Source organism: Nannobrachium achirus (genome assembly GCF_963921795.1).
Source record: "Nannobrachium achirus genome assembly, chromosome: 1".
Lineage (NCBI taxonomy): Eukaryota > Metazoa > Chordata > Actinopteri > Myctophiformes > Myctophidae > Nannobrachium > Nannobrachium achirus.
In genome coordinates, this window is record NC_137810.1 from 45,548,230 (window position 1) to 45,571,322 (window position 23,093).

The window sequence follows — 23,093 nt, forward strand, 5'->3', positions numbered from 1 at the left end:
GAAAAAATACAAACACAAATAGTTAAAATATGGAGATAAGAGGTTTCTGACTGACAGCAACGATATTATGTTGCATTTTAATGTGTGGTGTGTAGTGATCTGTGTTGGTTTTATATGGCTGCTACATGCAGTTTCAGTTCCCCTCAACACGGCTGAAAAGGTGCTGATAATAACCGGATCACAAGAATCCTGTTTTTAGTTCCTCCCCGTTTTGTGCCTCACAGTTCACAGATTTACTTTGAAGGCAGAGTGCAGCCCAGACCTCTGGTTACAGTCGGTGGCATTTAAATAAAAACATATTTTTAGCATAACCTTTGAATTTCTTATCATTAAAACCTTTAATTGCAAACAGCAGACAGTGCACAGGCGCTTCCTCACATGTTTGAAGACTGACGGGAGACAAAAATGGAGGATTACACACACGTAGTGTTTGAAGTTGAAACCTGCTCGTCATGTTGTACCTCTGTCTGCGTTATCTTCGGCAGCATTTGAATTTCAAATGTGTTGTAAATGACAATGGTGTGTGTGTGCGCGTGTGTGTGTGTGTGTGTGTGTGTGTGTGTGTGTGCATATGTGTGTGTGAGTGAGTGAGTGCGTGCGTGCGTGTGTGCGTGCGTGCGTGCGTGCGTGCGTGCGTGCGTGCGTGCACATAGTTGTCTACGTGTACTTGTGTGCATATGCATGAGTGCACACAACAATATGCATACATGCACAGCTTTGTTTATTTGTTGTGGCACGTTCATGTTTTTTGACAGGTTATCTGTGGTAGCTTTTACTTTGACAAAGTAGGTGGGTACTAAGTGTGCGTGCGTGCGCGTGCGACAGATGCAGGTCTTTGACTGGCTTATCTTTGGTAGCTTTTACTTTCACACAGTGTGTGGAACAATGTACTCAGTGCGTGTGTGTGTGTGCGTGTGTGTGTGTGTGCGTGCGTGCGTGCGTGCGTGCGTGCGTGCGTGCGCAACAGATGCAGGTCTTTGACTGGGTTATCTACTGGCACTAACAACAATAGCTATGGGAAGATGTTTTCCAGCTTGGAGGTGTTGCACTCTGCATATCCCCAGACAGTCTGTCAACAAAGGTATCACTCACAGCCCTGCGGGAAAGTTGAGAGGCTAAAAAAAGAAAAGGGGAAAATGAAAGTGCCACACTTTTCTCCCTTGCTTGCCTTGTTTTTTTTCCTGCTTTTTGTGTCACCATTCTTGTTTATCTCTACAGGGACATAACTGCTTGTTGGCGTCAGAGTTCAGCTTCAGAAACGTATACTTAGTTGACCAGAGTCCCTCAGGGCTCTATACTAGGCCCCCCTCTTGTTTATCTTTGCAGAAAAATGGCATATCTACAAGTTCACAAGTCGCGCTGCAAAATGTCATGAGCTTGTAAGCTTGCTGTTTCACCGCCACGGATGGCACCGCATGCAGTGAACAGACTAATCCTTATTGATTAGGAAAACACGAGAGAGGGAGAGAGGTAAAAGTGGTGCAATTAACAGGAGAGATGGAGGGAGTGAAGGTTAGGAGAAAACACACCGTTCCTCTCGCATTTGGAATTACTTTTTTTCCCTTCTTTTTCCAAATTCTATTTTTTGAGTCGAGATGAACACGAGTGGAAAATTACGTCGAAAATCAACTTTTTATCACATCCCAAATTTTTGTATTGCGTTACAGGTACTTTTACATACAGCAAGTAAAAAAAGAAATGTTGCTTACCTTGTGCGAGCCTCTCCAACCTCTTCCCATGCTCTGGAGGGATGCAGTACCTAAAAAGAACAAAAGAGAGCCAATTAATGATGAACACCACCAGATCATTCCCTTTGTCTCTCCTCCAACAGAGAACCTGGAAGCCCTGTGGATTCTAGTAGCGCTGCAACAGTTGAATCAGACTAATCAACTTAAATGAGGTTGAGGAGGTTCCAAATGAATCAACAAGCTCCAACGTTTCGAGCTTGCAGATCTGCTGCTTCTGATACTTGTGCATGAAGCTGTACTATGATCAAGTAGTAGGGCATTAATTTACAAAAAAAACAATTAAGGTTAGAGTTTGAAGGTAAGAGGTTTTGCTCGACAGCAACGATTTATTAATTGGTGGGAAAGTCTCCACACACCGTGCATGCTGGTTCACTTTAACCCACCAGGGAGCTCAGGTAAATGCACTGTGGGAAATTTTAACACCCAGCACTCCTCCCTGTTCCCTCCCCCAGGCCGACACCTGACGTGATCGATCAAGAGAGGGCATAGCAAGCGAGAGAGCATAGTGTTGCTTTCGGGCACTTGATCATACTACTACAGTGTCACACAAAAGTATCAAAAATAGCAGATCCACAAGCTCATGATGCCGTTTTTGCATTTGAATCCTCAAAGGTTTTGGACATATGAGGTTTCCACCCGACAGAAACGATAAAAGACTACAGCCCCATTCAGGAGGGTGAGAGAAAGAGACAAGATCAGAGGTGTCTGATGCACGGTGCCACACTGCCATCTGTGGGCCAGAGTTTGAAACGGCAGGCAGCAGCCCCCAAAGCAGGCAGCAGAATGGGGGCTTAACTAACAGAAGGAGAAGCATGATCCATCACGAGAGGGACTGGTCCAGGAGCGGCTGTCAGAACAGAACACAGCTTGCTGACCCACAGCACAGACACAGACACAGCCTCCAGTCATTTGGGAAGCCGGTGGAGACTAGCGTCGGCTGCCGGTCCTCCGAGGAACGTGGATCACGAGGCCAACGTTGATTAAAAGGCCCGTGATGCAAGTGCAAAATCGCCGCGGTCGGGGCAGAAACCTCTTATCTAAATTAACACCCTGCTTGATCATACTACATACAGCACAGCATCATACAAAAGTATCAAAAGTAACAGATGTGCAAGCTCGAAACGCAGCGCCACATGTGCAGGGGCGTCATTTGTCCCCAACTACCAACTTTTGCAGATTAATCTGATTTCGTCGCAATAGATGCCGGTCCATCTACTATGTAATGCGGGTTATAATTTAGATAAGTGTTTGCAACCATTAATTCATTAACCACATTCATCCCTATTTTGGGAATGTCAGCGGTGAACATTTTCAAACATTTTCTCTTTTCGGCCACAAAAATAGTGGATCTACAAGCTCTAAACGTGTCACCAGAGCACGTGGCCAGAGCGCGTCGCTTGGTGATGCGTTCAGAGCTTGTAGATCCACTGTTTTTGCTATTTTCGATATGGGGCCATCTGTGGTAACTTATTTTTTGCCACTCCCTATTTCTTTCTGAAATTACGCTCAGGTTTTGAGCTTGAGATCTGCAGGATCTTGTAGGTGTGCGACGGGCTTCCAAACGACCAAAATCGGTCGTGGCGACTGCAAGAACTTCCATGACCGTTATAGTGCTTGGTGTTCATAGGCCTGTCACAATTATTACATAATCATCTAATCACAATTATTTGACATAATCGCAATTATTTTGTCATAATCGTTTCCATTTAAAAAAAATCTTATATTTTCAAACATTTAAAGAAATTGTGGAAATGGCAGATCTGCAAGCTCACAACTAGTGGGGGGCTGGGGGCTATTTGGGGCTTATCAACCCATAGCTATAATCGAATTGCTATCTTCCCTGAGTGGGAAGCGAACCCGGGTCCTGGTTTTAGTGGCCTACGTGCTCTACCTACTGAGCTATCGAACGGCTGGCCAACCGCCATTTTCTATGGGGGTATTATCTTTGACAACGTGGATACTGAGGGACGAAGATGTACTATTCTGTCCATAACAGCACATAACCCTAACCCTAAACCTAATCCCAACCCCAAACCTAACCCTAACCCTAACTCTAACCAATGTAGGACTAATCAGATGTAGGACACATTTCCATTGTGGATCCTGTGGCGTGAGCAGCAGGGTCGGGTGGCTGAGAATCCAAAGCTCATGGTTTCGAATCCCACTCAGGAAATGTTTTTTTTTTTTTTTTTTTTTTCTTAGCCCAAATGTATGGGATGATAGAGTGCTGATTAGTGCCCAATGTATGGGATGATAACTTGGGGATCGGGTGGCTATTTCCACTATCAATGTTCATTTTTTACTCATTTAATGCCCCAGACGTAGAGCGCGTGCATGGAGCGCCTGACGCGAATGTAGCTGACGTGTGCTATTTGCTAATTGCGTTAGCATGGTTGGATCAGTGTACTGATGGTGGATTTTGGCATCACCCAGGCCATAGAAAAGACTGGAGAGAACGGATAAACATGTAGACAGCGCTCTCTTGTGGTTGTGGAAAAACACTGAAATGGGCTGGTATTCAATCATGACAGCCCTAGGTGTGCAGAGCCATTCATTCTTGACATCAGGAACTACCGGTCAGTTGTATTGGTTGCAGAACGTTGCGTTTGGTTGCGCAACTAACATCTGGCGCTCCGCAGTGCTGGCAGCCAAAAGCTAATTTGCCTCAGGGGTTTGCCAAACTAGATAAGCCTGGCAGACTGCCATCAACTGACCTGACTTGTACCAACTGTTAATTTGTCCAAAATTCCCCCCAAGAGTAACATTTACGGCAAGCATAATCTTTTATTGGCAAGCGCCAGACTGCTCCATTTGATCCAGGTTCACCGTAACTCTTATCTAGCGGCAAGCTTAACGATCGCATTGGGCAATCAACTTGTCAATCAAAGCAGGAATGCGCGGGTGTCGTTTGGTAAGGTAGCTGATAAAACAAGTGGATTTCGGGTTAGGGATTTATTGCACTCGTATGTCGATATGCCAACAACGCCAACTGGATTTAGGACAATGGAATGGGTCTTTAAAGGTTTATTTAATTCAAATAATAACAAAATGGGTCTACGTATGTAGGGCATAAGTCCTTATATAGACTAAACACTTCATAGTAACTAGTGCTATCAGAACATAGACCCATTTTATTTTTTTATTTTTTTTATTTTATTTTTAGTTTATTTTTACCCATTTTTCTCCTTAATTTAATTGTTATGCCAATTGATTCCTCCCCAAACAAGTCACTGTGACACTGTTTTTTTTTAGGTTTAAAACAACCCAGGGCCTAACCCTAACCCTTTAAACTCTTGACATTGCCATTTGTCACTTCGTGCCACCTTTCGAGCTTGCAGATCTGCTACTATGCTTTCGTGTGACGCTGTAGGATCATCAAGTAGGGCATTCATTTACAAAAAGTTAGAATATGGAGATACATGGTTTCTGCCCGACAGCCACTACATTTATTTTCTTCTTTTAATTAGACAGGATGGTGAGCAGAGAGACAGGTAATTGAGTGAGGGCACACAAAGGGGGAAATAAAAGCATAACGGCAGGTCTCCAACTGGATTTAAAACCAGGGTCTTTGTGTCAGCTACCAGTGTTAATTAATGTACTGTTGGACTTCATGTTCAATTATAATCCCAGGTTAAGACCACCCAAAATCCTATTGTATTGTAGAGAGAGTGTGTGTGTGTGTGTGTGTGTGTGTGTGTGTGTGTGTGTGTGTGTGTGTGTGTGTGTGTGTGTGTGTGTGTGTGTGTGTGTGTGTGCCTCCATGAATCAAACTAATCAGACAATCAGCCCGTCCCCTCCTGATCCACACCCTCCTCTGGACCTGGTCGTCATGGCTACGGCACGTCTCGCTCTCCAGGAGAACGAGAGAAAGTAAGAGGGAGGGGGAGAGAGAGAGGTAGAGTAGGTACGAGAGAGAGAGAGAGAGAGAGAGAGAGAGAGATGTAGAGAAGGTGAGAGAGATAGAGAGTAAGAGCAAAAGACAGGGAGAGTGTGATGGTATGGAGGAAGAAGAAAAATATTGTCTGTCAGGTGAAAACCTATGTCCAAAACTGTGCCTTTTCAAGCTCAGAACGTGTCACTTTGCAAACCGCTTGAAGCTTGTGGATCTGCTACTTTTGATATTTATGGCGCTGTAGTATGATCAAGTAGGGCATTCATTTATGAAAAAAAAGGGAAAAAAAACAGAATATGGAGATAGGTGGTTTCTGACCGACAGCAACAACATGTGTTTAATTATTATGTTACACAAATAAAGCTAAAAAGTTAGAAAGGGTTAGGGTTAGGGCTAAAGAAAAAAGAAAACATTGAAAGAGAGAGGGAAGTGAGAAACAGAAAGAGAGGGGGCGAGCAAACAAGGGAGAGCGAGAAACAAATAAAGGAATACGTGTCAAATGAAAGCCTGAACTCTTCCCACCTCTCAGGGGAGTGATTTATCCGCTGCTCATCAGGACATGGAACCTCAGCAGGAAATCTGCTACATCTGTCCATTTCACAGAGAGGGGGTGTGTGTGTGCGTGTGCGTGTGTGTGTGCGCGTGCGTGCGTGCGTGCGTGCGTGTTCAGTGCACTTTTGATTGATTGGATTGTGGGGGTATATCCGAGTCTGTGTGACCCAGTGTGTGTGTGTGTGTGTGTGTGTGTGTGTGTGTATTACATATATGCTGCTATCGTGTGTTTGTGTGTAGCGTGTCACTTTGTGCCGCGCTATGAGATTGTACTGCTATTTGCTATATTGCCATTTGAAACATCAATGGGTTCATGTTGGAGGATAAGACAATCAGGGTCGCTCTAAAACTCTGATTCTCAAACTTTTTAGTTCGAGACCCAAAAGATAAAAGTGATGTCTGTGATTTGTCTTAATGTGGTTCAAATGTGTTGTTATTGTTTTTCAAAATATGCATTGTATTTTATAACTGTACTTATTTTTACAGGCTGTGATCAGCCAATCTGAGCTAACGCAGACAGTTTCTGTTGGCAGATGGGCGGACCCGGAGAATCTCTCCGGGAGTCTCCGGCCAATAGCATGTGTTCTCCTCCCCCTCCCCATAGCAGAGAACGCTGCTGCGTCATGACGTCAACACATTCGGTGCGACACCCCTCTGCGCTCTGATTGGTTAGGGAAATTCTACACTTCCTCCAACAGTGATTTTAACGCGATCGCCCAGGCTTATTTTTCTTCCAATCGCCAAAATAAGCCTGGGTTTCCGAGGCTAGTGATCAGCTAGCTCTCAAAGGGCTTCCCTGAATAAATAAGGGTCAAAAGAAAGAGAATATAGGGCAGGGTTCCCCAATTAGTTTTCCCCAAGGGCCGAATTATGTCTAGGGTACCAAGCCGAGGGCCACAACATTGCAGGCGGCGACGGTGGCGTTCCCGCTACTCCAGTGACAGTTCAGATATCGTCGTTGTCGGGTGAAAATCTTGTATGTCCAAAACCGTTCGTTTTGCATTTATCATTTTAAAAACTATTTAAACTAGTGAAAACAGCCGATCTAAAGCGGTGCGAGGCGTTGTGTGCTTGTAGATCTGCTGTTTTCACTACTTTTGTGCGACGGCCTCGTATGATGAAGCAGGGCTTTACTTTGTGAAAGAACGTACACATTTTGAGATACGAGGTTTCCACCCAACAATGACGATATACTAGGGTTGTTGCTGCTCTTATACCACCATTATTACTGGGGTTGGTGGGGGCCAGACAGATGGCAGATGGCGCGCGGGCCGCCTATTGGGGAACCCTGATATAGGGGCCGAGGGAACACAAACACGGTCCAGTATAAACGGCGGGGGAGAGACATGTCGGAAAGGAGACATGTCGGAGTGGAGAGATGCACTCAAACGGCGGTTATATTACTGACCAGGACTTGGGCTGTCCGAAGTGCAGGTAGTTGATGCTGTACAGGTCCATGTCCTCCGTGTGCCAGGCGAAGGTGGTCTTCCACATGCCAAAGTACAGGTAGGGCGTGTTGACGCCATCGATGACGATGCCACACTCCTGCTCCACCATGTCCAACAGGGTGTTGAGGCGACTGATGTTCCACTCGTCTACGTCCTGGACACAGGTAGGCACAACTCATACGTTAACGACACCCACAAAACATTACATTTTCGCATATACAGAATATATATATACTTAATTTACTTTAAAACACTTGATTGAATTGAATTAGGAAGATCAGCTAATCTTCAAAGGTAAAAACAACAGTACGTTGAGATTTTTATAAATGCCTTATTGTATTTTTTGTTTCCTTTTTTTGGGCAATATCTGCCTTTTGTTTGCATTTGTTGTAAGTCAATGAGGAGACTGAAGACAGCAGGAGCGCTACTGGTATCCCTCAAACCACCGGTGCTCATGAAAGGGAATACAATGAGCAAAAAAAGGAAAAAATGTGCCACAGAGACACAAAAATCCAGGTCCAGGGTGTTACTCAGTAACACCCTGAAGAAGGCGTTTGCCGAAACGCGTTGGTGTTTTTTAATAATGTACTAGCCCATGAATTAAAGGCCTTTTATTGTTAAATCCACCTGAGTGCCTGGACCTGGATTTTTGTGTCTCTGTGGCACATTTTTTCCTTTTTTTGCTCAATGAGGAGACTATTTCGGAATATTCCATTTCTAATGAAAGGAGAAACTATTGAACATATCTTGCCAATATTTTGAGTTACATCGTCATGCAAAACCAACTACCAACGACACAACCCAAACCTCTACCAAAGTGTGATTTTGTTTTAATGCTACCAAGTGGGCCAAAACACCCATTACCAAATGCTGGATATGAATCTATCTACTCTACGCCCCCCCAGCCCCACCCGTCCTCCCAGTGGGTGCTCCTCAATGGTAGGTGAATCAGTAGTATAGAGCAGCATTGACAACACAGTGTGTGGGGAGTAGGGCTGTCCTCGACTCAGGATTTATGAAGTCGATTCGAGTCGCGGGGGTTAATCCGACGCGTCGACGAATCATTTTATAGTCTGTCTTTGTGTTAAAAAAAAAAAAAAAAAAGAGTGTTGCTTTAAACCACGTCAACATAATAAATACAATAATACATTAAGATGAATTGAATACACGGTGTTTTCGGTGATATCGGTGCGCGAGCACAAATGTTATCTGCATAGCAGTGTACAACCATAGTTAGAACACACCGTTAAAACAAATAAAACATCTCCGCTGTTTCAACTCTGCCCCGTCTCTCGGCAGCGTGCAGTGTATAGATGAGACATTCGCGAACGATTCCGCTCTCTTGAACGGCTCTTTTAAATGAACGATGGGATCCAGTCCGCAGTCGCGGGACACAGAGCACTGACAGAGTAATGAGTCAGTGTCGAGAACGGATTCATTTCAGAAACGGATCATAAACAGCGGGAGGCACAGCTCCCGCTAGAGCCAGCAGTGTGGACATGTCATGGACGCAAACACAGCGAAACACAATCATTGTCTCCACCAGCCGAAGGCATGGGGGAGAGTATGTTTTCCCCTTCGTCCGTCCGTGTGTCCGTCCGTCCGTCCGTGCGTGCGTGCGTGCGTCCGTGTGTCCTCGCAGTTTGTGTGCACCTAATCTCAGTCGCCGTTGGCCCGGTCGCTGCCAAAGTGAGCACACACATTCCCTGGATGCCAATCTAGAACCTCTGCCCTAATTTTTTCAAATGGGCCTTTTCTAGCGCCACCTAGTGGCCGATGTTCGCAAAACACATTTCTGTGCACTACTATTACAGATTTCGTCCAATAATCCCACAAATCGGTAGGCAGTATCTCGACAGTCATGTGATCGACATGGATCTGTCCGATTTTGCATATTCCATCCTGATTGGCTAAGATTGGCTTCCAAAGTTTGTAGGATTGAGCCGTTTTGAACAAAATGCCTCAAATCCCAAACGCAAAGTGCAATTATCATGAAATCGCGCACACACGTTCCCACCAGGTCGAGGAAGACATGCCACTTAAATTTTTGAAATCAGCCTCATGGTGGCGCTATAGCAGGCCGATTTGTGGTTTTACCTATAACTCCACCAATCAGTTTCAAACTTTGTAAGCGCACTCCCTAGAGGCCAAGGAAAAACCCTTTCCCTGCATTTTTCACATCAGCCTTTTATAGCGCCACCTTTGGGCCGACTTATGTAAAACACATTTTTGGATATTACTCCTTCAGATTTTCTCAAAAAATAACACAAATCGGTACACAGTATCTCTATAGTCATGTGATCAAGTCTGATCCGTCTGATATTTCATATTCCATCCTGATTGGCTAATATTAGCTTCCAAAGTTTGCAGGATTGCTCAGTTTTTGAACAAAATGCCTCAAATCATCAACGCAGCTTTTGATTAACGTGAAATTTGCCACACATATTCCCACTATGTCAAGGAACAAATGCTACCCTTTTCACATTGGCCTGTTATAGCGCCACCAGCAGGTAGACTTTAGCAAAACACAGCGTCCGATTGCCATGAAAGGTCTAAGGTGAAGAACATATGCCACCCTTTTTACATTAGCCTATTATTTATACAGTAGCACCACCAGGACGCACAGCCTGGTGGAGACCTGTGCTCGGAAGAGCACTGCTTCTAGTTCATCATGGATTACAACACTGGAACAATTCAGAAGCACTTTAATTAGAAAATGTAATTTGTAGCCTACACTTGTGTATGTTAATTTGACTTTAGAAGAGTGTTTACTTCGTGGACGTGCGTTTGTGCTGTGGCAGGTTATTTAATATGGGATTTTGACAGCGTGCTTCCTCCTCTTTAACACTTTCTAAGCCGAAATAGAATGGGGGTTGGTAGATTAGCCGTGAAATTTCTATTATTGTATTGTGATCGAGACATAATATTATGTTTATAAACATGAGCCCGCAGCCCCTCCATCTTGAACAGCGCCGTTGTTTTTTCTTTTTTTTTTTCCCCAGGTCAGTAACTCACCGTGATTTTCTCGATCTCCGTTGGGATAGAATGGGTGTTTTGGCCGATCATCGATCTCCCCGTGCGTTTCGCGTGCGCGATCCGTTCACGTAAATGTCCCCGCAATTAATCCATGTGTGACTCAAGAGCAGAACTGAAAATTTTCGCTAGCATAGCCCCTAGCATGGCTGCTGTACAAGCACCAGGGTACAGACAGTAACCGAATGGGATAATGTGCCTTGGAAAAGGAAAGGCCAATGACATCACTTCTGCTTCATCTCAGCCCAGCCATGAGCTATCGATGCACGAGTGGTGACTAGGGAAGGTTAGATGATCGCCGATTTTCGGATGAAAATAATTTATTTCGGTAAATACGGGAAAGTACGGGAAAAGACGATTGGCTGCCCCTCCCCCCCTAGGAAGTTCGATATAGTACGGTTTTAACATTAAGGGGCTCCCCGTGGCTTGGAAAGGGTTAACGGAACACCGTCCCGGCTCCGAATGTTTTAACGATGCGGCGGTTCTGAAGCGTTCTGGCCGTTCCGTCTCACTTTCACCCCTACGCTGGTGCGAGACAATAAATAACTGTCTGTTCGCCAATTGCTACTTCTCATTGGAAGTACATGACACCAGTCCAGCAGTGCACCGCAGTAGTAGGCTAACTGGTGATATAAAAAAATATATATTTTCGCCTCGACTCAAACAATTGGCGTCGATTCCCGGGGCTTAAAACGACGCGTCGATTCGTCGATTTTTAGAGGACAGGCCTAGTGGGGAGGAATCGATTGCCATAGCGACTAAATTGTGCCATGCCAGGTTGGGTTCTTAGCAAGGCGATAAACGTGGTCTCACCGGGTCATAGATGGAGCCGCTGACGTCTGCACCGTAGATGGGCGAGACGAAGGTCAGGTTCTTCCAGTATTTCCTTTCCAGGTCATCAAAGTCTTTGTGGCGAGGTGTGTTGTACCTAGACACAGAACCAGAGAGAGAGAGATTAAATCAGTGTTCAGTCAAACTTGAATAAGTCAAGGACCCCCAAATTGATATGTAGTTGGCCGTGGACCCCCATATGAAAAGGTTTCGTGCCAAGGACCCCTGAAGAGAAGATTTGTGTTAAAAAATTAAATGTGAACTTGCTGAATTATCAAACGATTTTTCAAGCAGCTTGGCTTGTTACAAATCATAAGTTATCTCAGACTTATGTCAGACACATGATAATAGGACAGTGGGTCGAGACCTATTTTTATGGGTGACGGTTAAGTCCAATTGGAATTTAGGTCTCTGCATTGCACATTTGTGGACATTTATTCTAGTATTTGCCAACTAAATTGACTGTGAGCCAAATTGTAAAACTGCAGCGCCTACATGTGAACACAAGGTGGAGACAACCCCATACTGTGCTTTGAATAGGGGTCTAAGTTGGGTATCTACTGGTCTGACTGTTGTTAGATTAGACTTTGAGAACTTGAAAAACAATCCAAGGCTAATAATCAAACGTTTTTTTTTCTTTTTTTCATATAAACCACTGGTTCTTAAAGTGGGGACTGGGGACAACCAGGGGTCCTTGGGGGGTCCCCAGCAAAAGTAGTTAACACAGCATCACAATAATTTTTACCACTTAACCCATTTACATGTTGGATATTTAGAAATATAAATAAAAGTTTGCGATCATTTTAATAATATTGACCTGACAGTGACTGGCCGACTCCACAGATCACCAAACACTGTTACTACTACAGTAAATGCTGGTTACTGGCTGGAAAAGGGGCTTGTAGTTATCTCACCCACAATCATAGTTTACCAACAGCATCTTATTATAGCATCATAGTGTAGCTTTTCTTTTCTTTTAAGAGAAAGCGAGAGAGGAAAAGGAGACTAAGGTCTCTTCCTCATGAACTGACAATGTGCTACTTCCAGTTTCAACCGTGTTGTACCACTGCCAACTTCCAACTCTACGTGTCGCACGCTGTGACAAGTTGAATGAGTTCCAGAGCGCATAGCAAGAGAGCGGTAATAAATAAAACCCAAAGTAAAAGGAAGTGCTCCTCTTTACACTATTTGTATGCTGGATTTAGGCAAACTAAACATTTTGGTAATTAAAGGACTTGTCCAGTTACTGTATATAACGCCGAGTTTAGAGAGATTGTCAGTTACATTTTCTCCAGGTTTGTGTACTTTTGTATTCTGCAAAAAAAAAACGTTCTCCACGTCGTGGCTCTTGCAAACATTTTCACACATTTAGCACCGCGCATTTTTGTCATAATTTCACAGTAGGCCTACATACACATTTTTATCTTTTCCCCTACTGTACAAACTCTTATTATTTGACACTTTGGCCAATGTTTGACCAGTATATGGATAGTTTGCTGATTACATATGATGCAGTAATGGACTTTTTCTTTGCTTTTCTTTTTTTTTGGTATTAAAAAGGTTACTTAAAATGGTCACCTCACTGTCCTATGGGGCAGCAGTACAACACTCACTGCCTGCCAACCCCCACAGTTGTCCTGTGGAGAGTGGAGATAACCACATGGCTCAGGCCACATGACTCAACATTGGAGATTATTGGTACACGGTGTGTGTGTCCTCTCAAAGGAAGGGTGGATATACGAATGCCTATTTGTTCATATTCAAGTTATCCAACAAAGCTGTTGACTATTCTAACAGGCTTTTTACAGTAGGCAACACATATCCTAGAGAGATTACATACAGTGCATTATCCCAAATGTTCCTATGAGATAAAACAATCACAATAAATGATCGTTTTATCTCATAGGAACATTTGGAATAATGTGGAGATCTCTCTAGGATATGTTATATTATCTTGCATAGTTTTTATATTCTTTTTTTTTCTACTTTTGTTCTCCCCAAAGATTTTATACAATGTATATATTTATTTTTATATTATTATTATTATTATTTTCTTTTCTACTTTTGTTCCCCCCAAATATTATTATTGTAGGCTATATCAAATATGCATGTAAAATCTTTTATAGTAGCTGGATTTAATTAAGCTTTGTGAAACATTTAAGCTTTAAAAGGCATGACTGCAATGACTATTTTAGATGTCCTCACATAATAGTCTTCAATATTCATTTCAGTCTTGTTATGATACTGATTGCTGAACAAGGCTTTGTGTGGAGGGAAGCGTGAACGTTGCTCTGTTTGCTGCCTGTGCCAACTGACTGAAAGTGCCTCAAGGGCATTTCCATGAGAGCTAGTAGTAATTCCTCTGAGGCAACAACCGCACGCCTCCTCTGGTGTACATCATGGAGTCACCAGCTGCTGCTGTTCACAAGTCGTGTTTACGTATTTATTTTTTGAGGTATTTGTACTTTACTTGAGTATTTCCAATTTCCAATACTTTGAATTATGCTCCACTACCATCTCGGATCCAAATATTATACTTTTACTTAACTATTTTGAAAGGTTTAGTTACTTTGTAGATTTGGATTATTATTAAAAGACATACATTAACAACTTCGGCCCTATATACAGTACATTTTGGTTTATGTGAGCTTGTAGAACTGCTATTTTCAAAATATTTTTACACATTTGAAAACTTGAAATAGGACATTCTGCACAAAGAGTACTTCTACATTGAAGTATCGATACTTTTACTTAAGTATAAAATGTGAGTACTTTTTTCAGTGAGGGGTTTCACCAGTCACCAGCAACAACATTGTTGCCTCGCTCAACAGCAAGCAAAAACAAACCAACATTCAGTATAAGTGTATACTGAATTTCTAAAGTGAAAGTTTAAGGTAACCAGATCAAAAGTAATCAACAAACTATACTATAAAAACTGGTCAAACATAGACCGGGACGCCTCTAGTTTTCATCCGGTCACCTGTTGACACTGTGCAGGGAGAAGCCCACTTACTTCTTGCTGTTGGCCAGCTTGCGGTACTCGCCCACCGTCATGGCCTTCTTCTGGATGTTGTACTGGGTGAACAGTCCCGACTGGCCTGTCACCACCTGCGAGATGGGAGCCGGGATCACCATTTCCTCTATGGCCTCATACGACTTCCGCGGCTTCCACCCCTCTGGAGGAATCACCTGGTGTAAGGAGGAGAGGAGAGGAGCGGAGAGGATGAGGGGTAGAAGAGGACATTTGCCTTTAATCTTCAAGAATTGAGGCTGACCATAGACCAGTGGTTCTCAACCTTTTCAGGCCGCGAACCCCAAGTTATTAATCATATTTTAACTGGGTACCCCCAGAGTTGAGGCATAATTTTGTATAACACGGTTCTACTGTGAAAATAGCTGATCTACATGCTCACAACGCGAGGCGTTGTGAGCATGTAGATCGGCTTACGCTAGCCTATTTTCCTCTAATAGCCTATTTCCTCTAATATTTGACAATGTGGCCAATGTTTAATTTGTCATTTTAGAGGTATTAAAAAGTCCTTAAATTGTCACTTTATAATTGTGCATATACCCTCTATAGACTTAAACTTTATGTTGGTTTGTTTACTGTTGAGTGAGAAAAATGCTGCACATCAAGTTAATCATCTGAGGACCCCCCCCCCCCCCCCCCCCATTAATTTGGGGACCCCCCTGCGACCGAGAACCACTGCCATAGACCATTGGTTCTCAAAGTGGGGCATGGGATCTCTAGGGGTCCTCGGGGGTGGTGCCAGGGGGTCCCCAGCAAAATGCGTTAATATAGCGTTAGAAAGATTTTAAACTAATTTCAGAGGGGTAAATAGGCAGTGGTTCAATATTATACTGGTTGCCTGAACACGATGACACCTCTGAGCACAGAATGTGCGTGGAAGACCAGTTACCAATAAATCAATGAATCAGTTATCAGATGCAATGTACTGTGTTTTTTTGCCCGGAATTGGTCATGGAAAATGCAAACCTTGCTAGTTTTTGTTTGAATTTGCCTAAGCTGCATTGCATCTGCATGTGTCTATTGCATATGTTTACATTGCAAGGTCAGTGCTGAAACAAAGTATTGCGCAGCCCTCGTATGTATGTTTTGTGCTGTTGTCACTAAATGCACCATCTCTTTAAGCCAGTGGTTTTCAAAGTGGGGTCCTCGGGTTCCAGGGTTGTTCCAGGGTTGTGTCACAATAAGGTTATAGGGGAGGGTGTATCACCTTTGCCGTTACTTTCCACTGTGTCTGTATCATTCCAATGCACCATTTACCATTTACCACTTATGGTTGTTGTGTTCCAAAAGAGGCGAGTGCCTCAACTACGACACCTACAAGAATCTAGGTATATTATCTTTGCTAGTCAAAAGGCCACAGAACATAGAGAAAATAATCTGCCATGGCTCACTCAATATACGTTTTAAGGACCAGGACAAAGACTTTTATCTTTGGTAAAAACAGCATGTCATAATAGCTTTAACACTAATCTTTCCTTCTGGGGGTCTCTGGCACAAAACATTTTCAGATGGGGTCTGCGGCCAAATATGTACATGTTACTATGTTACTTTTCAGAATTCAAAAGTAGCAGATCTGCCATGTTTCCAGCTTGTGTATCTTCTACTTTTGATACATTTGTGTGACACTGTCCAAACCAATGCAACTCCTTCTAACAACTTGCAACCATTATTCCCAAATGGAACCGGTCTGCAACTGGTCAGTTCAGACCGCTGCAATTTCTTGCAACTGGTTGCAAGTTGTGACTAGTTGCATTGGTGAAAATAAGTGAGTGTCAGCCCTCCCAGCAGCAGACAATGACCTGAGCCCAACACTGCACCAGTCACAGTACAGCTTCCTCATACCAACTTGAAGCTGTGTGTGAAATTGCCACCTAATACTGAAACCCAATAACAGGATCCTTGGGCTCCATCGTACTTCATTTATTTTTCATTTCACACTCCTGTGTGGTTCTGCTCTTGTAACTCCTGCTTCTGATGTTTGGCCTTCTAGGAGTTAAAGTACAAGCTAGCCCGCGTTTACTCTCACCAAGCAAGACCCTCTGCATAAGGGGGTCTCTGAAATGTCTGAAATCTATTAATAGGCTTGGTCCAGTTTGTCAAAGTCCAAATGGCTTGACTTACACGGAACACGCCCGAAAGCAAAACCAGGTCCAATTTCAGGTGGTCAGGTGGTTTCTTGCATATAGAAAACATTTTGATTTTATTTTGTATTTTTCAGAGATCACAAAACAACTCCACTTCCTCTGTAAGTGTAAACATGTCATGCATTGACCAAAAGAACCATAAAAATGGATCAAGTATCTTTCCATGCATGAATGTTTTCAGTGTGTACTGTATGTTTGTGACACATTCACATGCATAGTGAAAATAGTAGATCTAGCTCACAACGCGTTGCCACATTGATCTGCTATTTTCACTAGTTTTGTGTCTCGGGCAAAGGACACATTTCTCTTTTGAGTCTTTTGTTTAGTTTGGGAACCACTGGAATAAAGGATGGTTTCACAGCCTGACTGGCAACAAGGCAGGCACATGGACAGCGAGGCCTTGAGGCTCGTTGTGAGTGGCTGCATCAAAAGCCGATAGCCTTACTCGTCAACTAGCATGACGTCCCGAGTTGGCAAGCTGTGATTTGTACTTCATTGTTTATTACCTGTATCAAAATGTTGTTTTGTTGGCGAGCACTGTCTGCTGATTTCTCCCACTCAAACATATGCATTCACCAAATCCTAAAAGGTCCATCTTTGTAGCACATTTTTTTACAAATTGTAAAGTGTAATGTAATTTTTAAATGTAGTTGACCGGGCAATCATTTACTGGATTATTTTGCAGGGGTTGCCACCGAGATTTCAGAGGCACTTGCCTATCGGGCAAGTATGGGTCATGTTCTCCTTCGCCAAAAGTGGATAGTGCATCATTGACTCCAACTACACGTACGTTTTACAGGCCTTGACACTAAGGCTTGCCCACTTGCCCCTGGCAGGTAAATAAAACTTTTGGGCAGGTGGAGTTTGCTTTCAGGTTGCCCGACCGGGCAAGTGCTAGTTTGAAAGGGACGCAATAACACAGCACGAGATATCCGTCTAAACACCTGAACACAGCCAAAGCGCTCTGTCTTCTGGTCTTTGGAATGTATGTAAAAGCACTGTTTACCTATAATGTGCTGTTTTCACTGTTCACTGTAAAAATATTAAATAGGTGTGATATGTGAAGTCATATTCAATCATAACTATGTAGGTATTTATTTGGATAAAGATTGAGGTATGACATTTTTAAAGTGTAAAATTGAACGGCAATTCAAATTTTACTCATCATTTTCTAATGGGCAATTTACTTTTCGGGCAAGTGGGCATGACCTTTGGGCAAGTAGATAATGACCTGTACTAGCCCGACAGGCAAGTGCCTCTCAGACCTTAGTGTCAACCCCTGGTTTTATTTACTTGCCACGGGCCGTCAGAATGCCAGAGATAAACTCGATCTGTAAAGCTTCACAATCAGAGCAGACGTGTCTCTCTCAGGGCCAAACATTTTTGTTTCCCTTGTATGTAGTGTGGACGTTTAAAGCAGGAATTTGAGGTGAGGGTTCATTTCAGGTCGTGTGCTCTTCAAGCACTAGATCCGGTATTTCAAGCTAATGTAGTACTTTAAAATTAATGGTTAAGTTATTTTGAATAAGTAAAATTCATGCAACAAAAAATGCCTCTTGCCTGATTATTAGAAACGCCACTTGAGCAATTCAGATTATAATGTAGAGATGACAAGATTGACAACATCAACTCTTAGAAGATCTGTGTGCAAGCAATATCGGTATGTTTAATTAAAACCCATTAAAACCGGGAAAGCATCCATGTCATTTTCTATTTTTGCGCAGGTTATTCAAAAATAGCAGATATGTAAGCTCACAGCACATCACCTCTTGCCACACTGCTGCTGCGAGCTTGTACATCTGCTATTGTTTTACATTTATGAAAAGTCTTTGCAGTGTTGAATAATTTTGAATTACTATCAAGTTTGAGAACTACTGATTTAGAAAGTAGTTGTAGAATTGGCAGTATCAACAGTGAATTAAGTACAGTATGCATGTGCAATGCATGCGTGCATATCTTACCTTTGCCAGGCCGGCACGGTGCGCCCCTTGACTCTCCATGTACACAATGTATTTAGCAAAATCTTTAAACTCCTCCATGGTGGGCCGGAAGGTCATGATCTTGCAGCTGGGATTCTTGACCTCGAAAGGGGGCAGCGGTGGCGGAGGGGGCGGACCAGGGGGCAGGTCGGAGGCTGGAGCAGGGGCGGACCCGGGGTCAGCAGGCATGGCCGGAGGGATGCCATCCGGAAATGCTTCAGAGCCTTGGGTCAGCAGCGCTGCATCAGGGGCTGCTGGCTCCAGGGCTGGTGCTGGACCTTGGGAAGGGTTGATGTCCGAGCCAGGGGCTGCAGGCGAGGCTGAGGCAAGGTGAGCAGGGGGAGGTGCTGCCTCAGCGGCAAGGAGAGGAGCCACCAATGTATCCATGGACAGGGGCGGTTCTTGGGCAGGGGGAGGAGTCACCTCAGATGCAAGGGGAGGTTCTTGGGCAGGGGGAGGAGCTACCACTGTATCCATGGAAAGGGGAGGTTCCTCCTGGGCAGGGGGAGGAGCCACCACTGTATCCATGGACAGGGGAGGTTCTTGGGCAGGGGGAGGAGCCACCACTGTATCCATGGACAGGGGAGGTTCCTCCTGGGCAGGGGGAGGAGCCACCACTGTATCCATGGAGAGGGGAGGTTCTTGGGCAGGGGGAGGAGCCACCACTGTATCCATGGAGAGGGGAGGTTCTTGGGCAGGGGGAGGAGCCACCACAGTGTCCATGGGTAGGGGAGGTTCTTGGGCAAGAGCCACCGTGGACAGGAGAGGTTCCTCCTGGGCAGGGGGAGGAGCCACCACAGTGTCCATGGGTAGGGGAGGTTCCTGGGCAGGGGGAGGAGCCACCGTGGACAGGGGAGGTTCCTCCTGGGCAGGGGGAGGAGCCACCACAGTGTCCATGGGTAGGGGAGGTTCCTGGGCAGGGGGAGGAACTACCACAGTTGCCATGTTTGTGTCCGTGACCGAGACAGGGTCCAGTCTGGCAGGTGAACCTACAAAAAGGAGGACAAGACAGCTCAAAATCAAGACAATTACTAATGTACAGGATGTAAGATTTAGATTTCATGGTTAATTTGACGATGTTACTGGGGATATTCTAAATGGAAGTGACATGCTTAATGGATGTTTTCCTCCTCAATGGCATTGTTTTGCTTACTTATTTGTTAAGGGAAACTTTTTTATTTCAAAGCCCAAGGGTAAATAAACATATTAAACATAGGACACACACATGCCCCCACCCTCGCCATGTTTAAAAATCGAATCCCACCTTTTCACTCTCCCTACCTTGTTTTGCCTTTGTTTTACCTTTATTTCTATAGTTTTACTTTTTAATCTAGTTCTTTTGTTTAATTTTGTTTTCTGTTTTGTAAAGAGTACTCAGAAAAGCACTATATGCATTGTATGTATTATTATTAAACAAGAGGAAGGTGGGGGTTGGTTAAAAGTGTCAGAACCTCCTATCTCAGCTGTTTTACTATATAATAATCACAAGGCTCCACAGAGCACAGGTGGTCTCAACAGTTATACAACAGAGACACAGGAAACACAGAAGAGTACGGTGGTTGACAAACAAAACCCTACAAAACAGGTCTTGAGGCAGATTCCATGTGAGGACAGAGTAGGTAACTGGTTGAGCTGCCTGTGCACTTTTTATTTGTATTTTTTGGCAATACCACGCACCGCTATTTAAAGTGCGGGTGCCATGATTTTTCCCCCTCTAAAACATGATTATCTACTATTATGATTATACTAGGAGGAAGATTCTTTTCCAAAAAAGTTTACAGAAAGAGTTAAAATGATGTTTTTATGTGGCCACACCCACCAGTTCATTGGTATGCATGGTTGTCATGGTGGGTGGTGACCCAGCTGACGTTAGCCACACCCACGTATGTTGGTTGAATGGTAATTAGGGGAGGGGTTGATTCTGTGTAATAAGTATCTGTGTTTTTGGACTGGCACGTTTGACCCCACAAGGTGGCAGCCTCCAGCTAAAACCCACATAGAAAGGCAATACATAATTGCTCATAACAACCACACCAGGGGGTCTAATGAAGTACTGTCAACCTCCTAGACACAAAAGTACAAAACTATGGCGCCTCCTCTTTAAAGCCGATCAGACATTACCATTTGTTCAAATGGTCACTGTCCAAAACTGTTTCAATGGATCTAATATATATATATTATTAAGTCACCCACTCTTAATACTTTTCTTTGTTTATGTATATAAAATAAAAAATAAAACAGACATAACTTCTAAAATAGCAAAACTAGCCTATCTAAAAGCTCACACCCAAATTAAAAGTTATGTTTTTGCTAGTCTAACAGCAGCCAGCCGATATCCAACGCCTGGGGCAAAGCTATTGAAAAGTGGCTAAGGACCGCCCCTAAGATAAAAATAATGTGTGACAGTTATGAATTGGCCAACCACAGGCTTCCGTTACAGCACAGCCAATCAGATGCTGGCTAAATGCAGTCATGCTGACTTGTGCTTAAACATGTTATAGAGTAATAACGCTATTACACTTTTCATCCTTGTCACCATGTATTTTATGCTATGCAATTGTCATCATGATCATTAACCATCACGATTGTTGATGCTTTTATTATTAATTATTATCAATGTATTATACCATTTGTTGTGATTATGCCATCTTTGGTCAAATGGTATGTACATAATGTACAATAACCAAAATGTGGATTTATAGATAAACAATATATTGCTCATCACATAACCACAGTCTTACTATTAATTCACAGACGAGAGAATAGCATTTGATAAACCTTTATTAAAGACAACATATATCATTGCTGTCAATGAGGACATCAGTGCTGTTTTTAAACATATATAAATGTCTTAAATATATCAACATGTAATTTAAGAGAATAATCTATGTTTTACAAGGTTAAAGACCTTATGACATCAAAATCTATATTATAATGCATGTCTTGTGCTGAACTTCAATTATTGCCCCCAAAAATGTTTTTTTTTTTCTTTTTCTTTTTAAATGGCATTTTATTTTTTGTCTTTTGTTACTAGCACTATAAATCACTGGATACGAGGAGAGCTATCTATGGATTGAAAACACAAAATGGCAATGATTTCCCCTGGCCACTAGGCTACAGCACTGTGCAGCAGTAGCTTCCGGTTTTGTTAGCCTAGCTTAGCGTGACAAACAAAAACAAATGCTAAGCTATAGATTACCACCCCTGGGAGAAACACCCATTTTTTTGTGCAGTCCCATCATAGGCTACTGTAAAAGCCTATCACAATCCATAATATTGTGATTGTTAACTATGTCATGAGGTCTTTAAGGTTGACTAAGCAACATTACTGGTCACACAGGCCACTCCCCCCTCTGAGACTTCAAACAGGACAGGTGGATGTCTTTGATGCATTAATTGATTAGAGAGAGCAATAGCGAGCACAGAACAAGTTTGAGACGTTCAATTTCCCTGTAGAGTTATCAGCCACCCTAGTAGGGTGGTGGCATTTACCTGCAAACATTGCCCTCTCGTTGTACTTTGGTGTTTTCACTATTCGTTTTGGTAGCCCAAAACATTGCTCAAGAAGGCAGTGTTTTTTTGCGGGTAAACACCACACACTTTTTTTAAATGTATTTATGTAAACACAGGTCAGAGTTACATACTATGGCTTTAATATTAAAGGTAGGGTAAGTGATATTCTTTGGATCAAACTAAAAACTAATGTTCAGCATCGATTGTATAGTTCTCCAGTTTTAGTTTTGTATGTATATTTCTTTGTGTCCAATTTCATCCATCCATCCATCTTCAACCGCTTATCCGGAATCGGGTCGCGGGGGTAACAGTTCCAACTGAGACTTCCAGATTTCCTTATCCTGAGCAACTTCCTCCACTCCCTCTGGGAGTATACCGAGGCGTTCCCAGGCCAGTCTGGAGATATAATCCTTCCATCTGGTCTTAGGTCTGCCACGGGGTCTCCTCCCAGTGGGACGTGCATCGAGGACCTTCCTAGGAAGGCGCTCGGGGGGCATCCATACTAGATGCCCCAACCACCTAAGCTGACTCCTTTCCAAGTGAAGGAGCAGCGGTTCTACTCCAAGTCTCTCTTAATTTGTTTAATCTATTCTGTTGGTGTCCTGTTTAATAAAGAGTTGGAAAGAAATTGAGACTGTTGTTACTGAAAAATGGTTACTATTAAAGAGTATAGAGCTATTTAACACTTACCCTACTTTAAGATGATAAGATTACATTTTATTGTCCCACACAGCACTGATGTACAAGTGCATATGAAACAATGACACTACATCTAGTGAATCATGAACACAGTGACAAAAACAACCTACCTCTAACAACTCAATATTGAATAACAGTTCTGAACACATAATATGAAAATAAGAGTTTCTTACTAAAATCAAAATGTAAATATGTTCTGGTCTCCATCTCTTCTACTGTCATG

The 23,093-nt window shown here is 43.2% G+C and overlaps 1 protein-coding gene across 5 annotated transcripts in view; it reads right to left on the minus strand.

The window, feature by feature from the left end:
- kdm4b (lysine (K)-specific demethylase 4B) overlaps nt 1-23,093 on the minus strand; it is an 81,481-nt gene that overhangs the window by 50,476 nt on the left and 7,912 nt on the right. For all 5 annotated transcript variants that reach the window (XM_080723022.1, XM_080723021.1, XM_080723024.1 and 2 more), the window contains 5 exons: nt 18,641-19,647; nt 14,518-14,693; nt 11,487-11,601; nt 7,601-7,794; nt 1,710-1,759 (listed from right to left, as the gene is read on the minus strand). In XM_080723022.1, the coding sequence (XP_080579148.1) occupies nt 1,710-1,759; nt 7,601-7,794; nt 11,487-11,601; nt 14,518-14,693; nt 18,641-19,603 (1,498 nt within the window). In that variant the 5' untranslated portion in view covers nt 19,604-19,647. The remainder of the gene's footprint in view (nt 1-1,709; nt 1,760-7,600; nt 7,795-11,486; nt 11,602-14,517; nt 14,694-18,640; nt 19,648-23,093) is intronic.